This window comes from Abramis brama (assembly GCF_963993115.1).
Source record: "Abramis brama genome assembly, chromosome: 3".
In the NCBI taxonomy this organism is placed as follows: Eukaryota; Metazoa; Chordata; class Actinopteri; order Cypriniformes; family Leuciscidae; genus Abramis; species Abramis brama.
Window position 1 is genome coordinate 15,165,867 of NC_139965.1, and position 11,447 is coordinate 15,177,313.

General features: G+C 36.0%; 1 protein-coding gene across 1 annotated transcript; it reads left to right on the forward strand.

The window, feature by feature from the left end:
* Positions 1-2,594: 2,594 nt before the first annotated feature.
* On the forward strand, positions 2,595-10,991 carry il13ra1 (interleukin 13 receptor, alpha 1). Its single transcript, XM_084107669.1, has 10 exons — positions 2,595-2,867; positions 3,117-3,247; positions 5,763-5,931; positions 6,628-6,727; positions 6,842-7,017; positions 8,102-8,235; positions 8,516-8,651; positions 9,411-9,510; positions 9,680-9,773; positions 10,368-10,991. The coding sequence occupies exons 1-10, from the start codon at positions 2,792-2,794 to the stop codon at positions 10,485-10,487; spliced, it is 1,236 nt and encodes a 411-aa protein (XP_083963795.1). The 5' UTR covers positions 2,595-2,791; the 3' UTR covers positions 10,488-10,991.
* The last annotated feature ends 456 nt before the right edge of the window (positions 10,992-11,447 follow it).

Genomic DNA, 11,447 nt, shown 5'->3' on the forward strand with positions numbered 1-11,447 from the left:
GATCATTGATGTGCATAATTTCCATCAGTAAATCAAATAGCAGCCATCTGGAGTTAAAACGATATGATATAAATATATATATGCAAAGCTTTTTAAAATGAATGCATACCCCAGATGCTAGAGAACAACTGACTTTATGGGCAGGAATGATATAATGCAGAATGTAACAGCATAGATATTGATATCCAGATATGATTCACAACCTATCCAGGGCTAATTTATTCACACACAAAATGCTGTTAATACTTGTCTGACCTTTCTGCACTGAATATGCAAATTGCAAACAGAGGATAATAGATTTATATAGGAAGTGTTTGTGTGTGTGTGGGTGTGTGTGAGAGAGAGAGAATGGAAACATCTACAGTATTGAAATAGCAGTATTTGCTAGCAGTTTTCATCTTTTAAATGTCTGCAATTGCTAGTTTAGTAATAAACTCATCTTCTGATCAACAATGGACAATGAATTTTCTAGAAAGAGGATAGCATGATGAGACACGCTGCCATTTCCGAAGATCAGGTTCATTATTTCCTTCAAGTAATGTCAGCATATAATGTATGAATGTTTTTTTTCTCCTCTGTGGTCTGTAGTTCATAAGATAAACTAAATATTTCAACAACAACAAAGTCTTTGTGTTTATTTTGAGCTGTTTTCCCATAACTATACTGCTTTATTTATACACAAACACATACTGTAAACCACAAAAAAACAAAAACAAAACATGTTTGATAAAATCTGTGACCTTTGTCAGTAAAACGGGTTTCAGACCCCATTTGTTCTTTAATTCCAAGAGAATTTGATACATTTGCATTGGAAACATTAATTATATTGCATACACAACTTTTAAATCCATTTCCATATAATTTATGTCCAAGATGGCATTTAACACAATTCATTTTGATGCCTGCTTTCTGAGAGACACTGGAGGTGATTAATATAATATCTGACGTGTACATAAAATATCAGCTTCAACGGTTAACTGTCATGACTAATGCGTCACAGGCATTTACCATGAAACCATATGTATAAATCAAAGACAAAATGACAGTTTTGTCTTGCGCAATGATTTGTACAAGAAAATTGCTATAAGCCTACAAATGTTGTGTACAGCTGGAGAACGAGTTCTTGTCATGAAAACAGTTATGTTTGTCAAAAAAAATTTAATGAATGGTTTGAAAATTAAACCCTTAGTAAGTGACTTTTATGTTGTGGTTTAAACATGAATAACTGTAAGAGCCATAAGTCAATTAATAAATAATTGTGTGCATTAAGCAATCAGTAACTAAATAACTAGAGTAAATAATTGTATATGAGTAATATAATATTTCGTATTGAAGATGATGTCATTTCCGGCTATGACGGCTAGTTTTCTTGTGGCGCAATTGGAGTGATACAGTTTTTTTGATCGTGTAACATTCTCCAGTCAATTTTGTTATTAAACTTTACTTAAAAGAAGTTGCTGGACTACGGTATGTTATTCGAGTTCAAATCACGCTCACCTAATGATGAAGAAGCAACAAAGATGAAACTCTCAGAAATGTACAGATAACAACATTGCTACTTTAAATGGTATTAACCAATTCCTTCATTTACTCTATTTCAAGCTAAATATCTTCACGATTTTAAACATTCTATCAGGATTTTTTCATTCTAACAGGAATGTATTTAAGTGTCCATTACATGTGCGAAAGCTCAAAGTTATGGTAACAGGGTTGACTATTTAAGATTATCCCTTTCTGACTTGTTTTATTCATTGATTGATTTAAACCTGGAGTTCAGAGGATTTTTTGGTTAAAATCAACAAAAATCAATTATTGAGAAAGTTCATTAAAAAAAATCAATTGTTCAGAACTGTCTCCTTGCATTACCCTGAAAGTCTTACAATTATTTACATTTATTTATATTTGCATTTATTTATTTAGTCATATGTGGGTAGACTGTTATTCTGTAAACACAACAAAATGTACTCATCTCTGTTTTATTTTTTATCTAAACCTCTTTCGTCACAATGTGTGTGTGTGTGTGTGTGTGTGTGTGTGTGTGTCCTGGCAAAACCTACATTATGGGAACAAAATGTTGGCAATATCCAAAATCTTGTCCTTGTGATGTTTTTTGAAAATGCAAAAATGGGGGAAAGAATAGAATATACAGTTTGTAGGCTACATAAATAAAAATCATTTTGTTTATGCAAAGTCCACATAAGACATGTAAACGTACGTGCGCGTGCGTGCGTGTGTGTGTGTGTGTGTGTGAGAGAGAGAGAGAGAGAGAGAGAGAGAGAGAGAGAGAGAGAGAGAGAACTTTGGTGTGAACAAACAGATTCTGTAATTTTATCATTTCCTGATAACTAGGTCGACAGGGACGATATTCATAGTTTAACTCGACATGAAGCAGATAAATCCGTATAAACAAGGCAATATGCCACTGAAGTAGTGTGTATGTGTAGGCCTACGTTGTTTTTTTTATTTTTTTTTTATTAAATGCTTGTAGAAGATGTGTGTATGTGTACGTGATTCCTGGAGAAGTCCTGGAGTGAGTCACACACACACACTCCACCCACTTCAGTCTGACAGCCTGTGTCAGTCCAAGAAGTTCCAGTCACACTTCTGTTTCGAGCCCGAGGCTGACGGACGTGACTTTACTTTAGGCTGCTGTTGTTGAATTAGGCTATTATGTCGAGCACGATTACGACCACTTAAGAGTACAGTAAAAATATCGCGTTTAGCACATATCAAAACGGGATTACGTGATTTCACATCGGATTTTACACTTTTTACTCAGACAGCCAACACGATGTATCGATATTGGAATTTATCCCTGATGGTATGCTTCTCTGTCTCGGTCATGTTCGTCGGGTGTGAGAACACAGGTGGGTTTACTGCTGTTGTGTTGTGTTGTGTGTTTTGTTTGGAACGCTTTTCCCCTTAAGTTTTCCATGAAAGCGCCGCGCGTGCGGGATATCCTGTATAATTCCCGAAACCGTGACGTCAGAGACATTCTCGTCTGAACTTGGACACTTTGAGTTGTAGTTTGTTCATTTGTTGTTCTTATTTTATATTTTTTCCTCTTTTCCCCCTTCTCTTGGTCGTCTATTGTTTCTCTTTGCTTAAAATCTTAGAACTCCCTCCTCCGAAGAATCTGAACTTCCTATGGGAAACACCTTTCAGGCTTAGTTTGACATGGGAAGAGCCGGAGGATTTGGATCGTGGCTGTAAAGTGAACTACACTGTACATGTGAATAAATCGCAGGTGAGACACCTCTTCAAATAAGAATTTTCGGTAGATACAGTCGCGATAGAAACTCTGTGAACTATTTTAAGAATGTAAAATTATACATGCAGTACTTTTCTTTACATCGCTATGTGGTCAGAGCTTATATTCGTTTTAAGTGATCAATAATATTAAATATTTTTCACCATTTTTTAAAGAATTTAAAATGTATAAAAAATCTATATTTTTTATTATCATCATTTAATTTTTTTTATTGTTGGAGAAAGTGTGTGAACCTATCAGTTGATTTAAAGATTTAATAGGTTTTTGCGACATTTTATGGTCCCCATGGGGAAAACACCTTATAATTCATACTAACTGATGTTTTTTGAAAATGTAAAAATGCTGAAATATTTCTGTGATGGGTAGGGTTAGTGTTAAGGGTAGAGAATATACAGTTAGTACAGTATAAAAATCATAATGTCTATGGAAAGTCCCTATAAAACATGAAAACACACAACTGTGTTTGTGAGGACCAGTTTGAGTTTTAAACCATGGAAGCGAGGACAAAGAGAGTAAAGCTAGGACATTTTGGCCGGTCCTCAGAAGTATATGGGTCTCTAGGGTATAATGGTGAAACAGTAACTGTTAGCACTGAAGAAAATGGCTTTGTTGTCACATTTCACTCAGTTTTATGAGCATTCTTGAGTCATAACAGGACAGACTGGATTAGCACAAGTGACCCTGACACACTTATAATGCAGGAACATTTTTTTTCACGCAATTAAACAAGCCTGAGAGCCACAGAACAACCGCTGAATTGGCATTTAAGTCAATAAAACAAAATCAGGTCAGATCTAATCTAAACTCAAAGTCTACATTGGGTTTGTCATTTCCCCGTATACATGTTAAATTTAATTTTTCATTTACTGTATAAACCCCCAACCCTTTGCCTTAATGCCTTTAATTTCCTCTTGCGTTCCCCGTCGATTGTTATGGTACAGGAAATGTAATGAACAAAAATACAGTACTTAGTCTGATAATTCTGCCAGGTACTAAAAGAGCTAATTTAATTTACTTTTAAGAGCCCCACACCTGTCATTGTGTTTTGTGGTGGTGGTATATACAGTATATAAGAATTCGACACGCACGTCTCCTATAGAATTCAACCAATCAAATGACGACTTCGAAACTCCTGAAGTGTTTTCCATTTTTTGTGCCTTGTGCCAGTGTTGCCAAGTCTGTGGTTTTCCCTCAGAATTGGGATACTTTTAAGTTTTTGCGATTTCGGTGCTCCAACACCCCCAAAACACACCCCAAACATACAAATTCTGTGGAGACTTCAGCCGCCCGATGGAGAAAATTGCATAGGGATATTTTTGGGCTACTTTTGACTGGCCATTGGGCCACTCTTCTGTGGCTGTGTCTCTACGGGAGGTAGATGCAAAGAAAATGCCTTTTCTGAAGACAGTCAGATCCCTTTAGAGGTACATTCATAGAAACCCCCACCCCCAATTCAGTATAAATTTGTTTCGGGCATCGCAAACAAAATGCCGTATTCAGTATTTTCTCTGCTGGCGTGTTGTCTCATCCAGTTTACAGAGTTCATAATATTTACACACAAATAACATTTTGGGAAATGACGGCAATGCAGTTTGTGCACAAGTCCGGAACGGAGATCAGCCAAGATAAAACGAAAAACCTGATCTGGTTTCGTTTTATAGTCAGTGTTCATCAGTCACCTGATGAATAGGTGCATGTCTAGCCTGTGACATTTTAGGGAGTTTCAGAGTTAAACATCCATATGAAAAGTCACTTCCTTCTGGGACAGCCAGTCAGGTTAGTAACGAGTTTGACACTGTAAAGCTTGACAAAGGCTACATTTAATTAGAAAAATCAATTTATTAGAATTGTTTTCACATTGATGTAAGTCATACCATTAGATTAGACTAGTGGCCGGTCTTACAAATTAGTCAGCTCATTTTTTTTCTTCAAGACTGGTCATAACTTTTTTTAAATCAGTTACATAAAAAGGTAGATTGGTCTAGCCTTATCAAGACTGATTAGCCCTAACTAATTGCTAGTTGATCAGGCTTGTCTTAACGGCTATAAACAGAACTGTTAATAATGTAAATGTGTACCTTGAAATGCAATGCAAGTCGCTTTGGATAAAATACAGGCGCGCATTATACACAATAACAAGGTTTGGAAAGGAAAGATGAAAATGCAAATGAAGTTGTGTAACTACATGATGTAATACTTTTGGTTATGCTCTTGTGTAGTTGGAGCCAGTCTGTAGGCCTTTTAATTTAAACACAAACATTTCCTGGAATATATTTCACACATTTTATATAACCATCTTATGTCTTGATGGATTTGTAAAGGATTTTTTTTTACTGTTTGGAAAGGAATAAGGGGAGGCTTTCATGAGAAACTGTGACTCATCTTTACTCAGTACGGAGGAATGCACGAACACAACACCACACAATGAAAGTACAAAAGTACTGTATTTTACGGCAGTAATAATAATACTAAAATCCACTTTCACCAACAGGACTGTTCTCACAAACCCAATAACAAGTTATATAGAGTCTCACACCTGAGCTATAAAGTGAAAGTCTCCAATAAGAATGGACTGTGTATCAGTGTTTCAACAAACCCTGAAAACTGTGGAGACAGACTCCAGAGTCGACGGACGACCATTATCTTACCTCCACCTCCAGGTACTCGCCACGATAGCCAACACTTTGTCCTTTTTTAATCATTCAATGTTGATACATTAGCAGTGGACTCAATTATGATCATGAGCATTATGTGTATACAGTCTTTGGTGCCTTAGGTAATTAAATGAGTTAATGTTTATACAGTATTTATGATATCCTGTTCTTAGAATTGATGGATGTTGGTTACATCCCATTATAAATGAATTAATGTTTTGGAATTAATGGATACGGATTGCAGAATCCTTTGATTCATTTTACCAAAGAAGAAAGTCACAAGATGAACAGTTTATTTACAAAATATGAACGGGTTTGGAATGACATAATAAATGTTGACTGAATTAAAACATTTGGGCCTTTAAGTCCATAATATATAGAAGTCATATTCACTCTAAACTGTATGAAAATGAGCGTTTCCTGGTCTTTCCTTGAGAAAAGGGGATTCCAAGTGCACACAACCAGTGCATTATTATTGTAGCATGTTCTGTTTACTATCTTTAAATTAAATGATGTGATGTGATGTATTTTGGCACAGTTAAATTAAATCCCCTTATTGGTCGACCACAAATAGGCTGAATATCAGGTGAATAGCAGCACATTTTACTTTTATTGTTATTTCTTCAGGTTTTTAGGAATAATGGCATCTGTTATACATCAGGGATTTTGAATCTTGATTTGAAATTTGCTCATTTATTTCAGTGACGCTGGTGACGGACTTAAGCTGCGGATATTCCCACAGCAGGATGAAGTGCACTTGGAAACCTGGTGAGGATGTCCAAGACCTCAGTTTTTATTACTGGTATGTCATTTTCTGTTTGTCTTACCATTGTTTTTGTTTTTTTGCGTATTTCCCTTTCATTTCTCACTTAAGTTCCTTGCGTCCATGAATCGTTTGTAAACTTGTGTGTTTCAGGCTACCTGTGAATGAGTCAATAATAAAGTGTACACTTGATGAGATGATGAAGACTGGAGGATGTATCATACACAATGATCCTAAGAACATGATGGAAATATACTATCTGTTCAATGGGACTCGCAATGGTGTTCCTGTAAACAACACGTTCGAGGGTGTACGTCCATCAGAATGCGGTAAACATGCACCTTTTCACAGAATTGGCTACTCAATTATGGCACATTATTCATGGTTTTCACCTGTCGTCACACTCATATAGGAACGCCCACCTGGAGGGCAAAACAAGGCTTTCCTCTATTGCTGCAAATGCTTTATATGATGAACAGATTGAATTTAGGCTTTCACGTTTCTTATTAATAGTCCACTTTATTTACATGAATACACTACCGTTCCGTTTGGGGTCTGCAAGATTAATTTCATGTTTTTGAAAGAAGTCTCTTCTGCTCACCAAAAATACAGTGAAATATTATCACAATTTAAAATACCTGTATGTTCAGAAAACCAGAAAGCTGGAAACCTCGCACTGACCCCAAAGCTTTGAACGGTAGTGTGTGTATGGTTAAAACAAGGCGTTCCTCCATTGCCTGCAAAACATTTTTTTTTACCAGGTTTGTACTAAGTGCTAATGTAGCAAGACAGTGATATTAAAAAATACTAAATTCAAGATGCACTTTATTGATGATGCATACTCTATGCAGATGAACCCAGAATATAAACCGGAAACATTTCTCGTTTTTCCTAAGATAAATATTATAAAGAAAACACTCATCCATTTAGCGTATTGCGTTCATATTGTATCTGCTCACCTATATAATATGCATCATCAATATGTGGTCACTGTTTTAGTACATTAAAGCATTTTAAGTGTTTTTCACATGAAGTGTTTCACAATGTCCTGCTGTAAGTTCCCCAAAACTGTTGTTCACATATTTTAGTTTTTCTTCTTTTGAGAGGTGATCTGAATATTCAGGTCTAATATTCAGGAATATGTTTTGCCCTCCAGGTCTTCGCGCCAGTCGCATGACTGAAAACTATGAATATCGAGAGTTGTCATTTTCACAACAGCAAACTATTTTTAACATTGATCACGTTGATGTGTGGTGTGACATTGAGTGCAACCTTTATTTTAACCTGCAAGAACTGCATTAGAGAATATGAGCTACATTTTCCAGTTTTTCTAATGTCAGTTGCTTCTCTGTTTGCTTAAATAGACATACACTAATGAATAATCTCTTTTTCTTTTTTGGACTTATTTTGCAGTGAAACTAAACAAACCTCGACTGACAATCCATAGAGTCGGGCAGGAGCTCCACTTTCAAACAAATGAATCAGATTTAAAAGAGTTTGACAATGACTGCTACTCTTACCAGTACACATACACCAAGTGCAATGAGGTAAACCCTGTTCTGTACTTTTATGTTTAATAATACAGGATCAGATTCTCTCCATTCTCACTACAACTTTCAATGCAACAACTCTTCGGATGCTTAAGACTATAGCAGAAATGGAAAATGAAAGTGTTTATTTAAACAATGCAATGCAGTGCATGCCGAGTCACATTTCAAGCATTATTTCAGCAGAGCTAATATTGCGCCATGTAGTGGAGCACATAATGACATGTTAAACAAGATCCATATATTTATTTCTACTTATATGTTTCTGTTGTGTTTACAGAATGTAACTGCAAACGGCGAAATTAAATATAAAGTGCAGTTTGACCCCGCCTGCAAGTACAGAGCCAGAGTGCAGATCCTCTTCTCAAAAAGTTGTGGTTCAGGGGGGAGTGATCCGAGTGACGAGGTGGAATACGGTACGTCTGGACCTAGTGTCATACTCAACAATGATCATCACTCTTTGTTTAGATTGTCAGTTTTAAAGGGACAGTTCCCCCAAAGATGAAAATTCTGTCATTGATTACCTAACGGTTTGTCATGTTGTTCCAAACCCGTAAGACTTTCGTTCATCTTCGGAACACAAATGAAGATATTTTTGATGAAATATGAGAGCTTTCTGACCCTCCATTGACAGCTACGCAACTACCACTTTGACGCTTTAAAAAGTTCATAAAGAGATCGTAAAACTAATCCATATGAATTGAGCGGTTTAGTCCAAATTTTTCTGAAGAGACTCGATCGCTTTATGTGATGGACAGATTTAATTTAGGCTTTCACATTTTTATATTAATAGTCCACTTTATTTACATGAATACACTACCGTTCCGTTTGTGGTCTGCAATATTAATTTAATGTTTTTTAAAGAAGCTCACCAAGGCTGCATGTACTGTATTTAATTGCAATTACAATTTAAAATACCTGTATGTTCAGAAAACCAGAAAGCTGATTTTCAGCTTCATTCCTCCAGTCTTCAGTGTCACAGGATCCTTCAGAAATCATACTTTTCATACATACTTCACTGTTGTGTTGTTTCATATCTTTGTGGAAGCCTCTCTCTGACCCCAAAGCTTTGAACGGCAGTGTGTGTAGGGTTACTTGCTTCACATCCTGCAAAATAAAATGTGCTTTCCCTCTGGTCTTTGACAAATGAACTGTTTTTCTTTGTGCTCTCGTAGGGGAGAACAGTGACCCGCACTTGCCTGCGTTCCTGGCAGTCATTATAATCCCGCTCATAGTTTCCTGTTGCCTGATAGTCTCTCTTGTGCTGCTCAGAAGGTGATGAATCTTTGATTTTCATTGTTCTGCTCTTTGATTTGAAAATACCAAATATGAAACGATATTATTGCATATTATCATGTTTTAAGAACTGAATATATACATGACTGAGTATTGATTACTGAGGCCTGGAATGAACTGAAATCCAAACTTGTTTCTCTTCCTTCAGACATAAAGACATCATATTCCCAAAAATCCCAGAGCCAACGCTTCTCTTTAAGGGGATGCTCATCAACAACATCAGAACCTCAGAGGATCTACGGGTAAATTGTGCAGCAAGTTATCATTCGTTTGTTTAAAACCTCTCAGATTTACACATTCGCCTGTAAAAAAAATATTGGTTGCACTTTATTTTACAGTACTTTTATGGCGCTTTTCCACAGTACCAGCTCGCCTCGACTCGACTCGACTCGCCTTTGTTTGGTTTTCCACTGTGTAAAAGTTGTACCTGTACCTGCTTCCAGGTACTTTTTTTCGTATCACCTCCGGCGAGGTTCTGAGCGAGCTGAGGCGATACTAAAATGTGACGTGAAAACGCGGCAGACTGCTGATTGGTCAGAGAGTCTACGGCAAGATTACGTCACGGCAGTTTCCTGCGGCGTCGCTATGACGACCAGGTACTATTGTGGAGGTACTATCTGCAATGGAAAACGGAGCGAAAAGCGAGTCGAGTCGAGTCGAGCTGGTACTGGTAATGGAAAAGCGCCATTAGTGTACTTGTGCAAGAAAATACTGGGTAATATAAGGTAACTACATGGGTTAAGGTTAGGTTTAGGGCTAGCAGGGCTGTAAGATTAAGTGCTACCAAAATATTATGATTATATTAATATTCTGGATTCAATCTCTTCCACCACCAGAGTCCTGCGGCTGTCAGACTGTATGTCCCCATTGAAGAAATCGTAGAAAGCAGTATAAGTCTTGAACCTGACACATCACTTGTACCATCCACAAACAATGTGCCACACGAGCCGAAATAACCATTTCCGATGACTGTAAATATCCAGTAAATCAGGATGGACTCAGGGCGCGCTCAAAACTTACACTGACTGGACAATGTCTGTGCAAGGAAGACCAAACTCCTGTCTGTTTCATCGGTTAATGAATAATCAATCCAGGCTCCACCTCCCTTGTTTTGAGTGGACTTCAACCTCACTTATTACGCATTTTGCTTTGTGTTGCCAGTAAATTGCTCTTCCTAAGACTACAGTGACTTGTTATCGATGAATGTATTGTGAAGATAAGAAAAGCAATTAACAAACTTTACTGTGGCAGGATGGTTGGATCTGATTACCTTGTATATGGAGCCAGCGGTATATCCAGAATGCCAGCGGATGACGTATCAACACCATTAATATAGCTCGATAGAAATACACTCCAAAAATATTCATGGAACTTTTTGCACACCTTTTCTGAACTTTTCCATGCTTGTTTTTATAGCCGCATTTATGGGCTCATGGGTGTTTTTGCACGGTTTACAATCTAAACAAAAAGAATTGTATATATATTATTTTTATAATAACTTTTATATATATATATATATATATATATATGTATATATATATATATATATATATATATATATATATATATATATATATATATATATATTTATATATATATATATATATATATATATATGTATATATATATATATATATATATATATGTATATATATATATATATATATATATATATAATGTATGTATATAAAGAAATGTAATTTTCTATACACTGTGAATTGTTTCATGTGTTTTAAAATGTGGTTTACTGTATGCACAAAATGTGTGTGTATATACTGTATGTTGACAGTATTTGGATGGTGATTAAACAATAGGGATATAGAAAAAATAACGGATATGAAAAGACAGAAACATTCAGATATTCAAAATAAATAAGTTTATATTTTTTTCATTTTCCTTTTTTCATATCTGTCTCA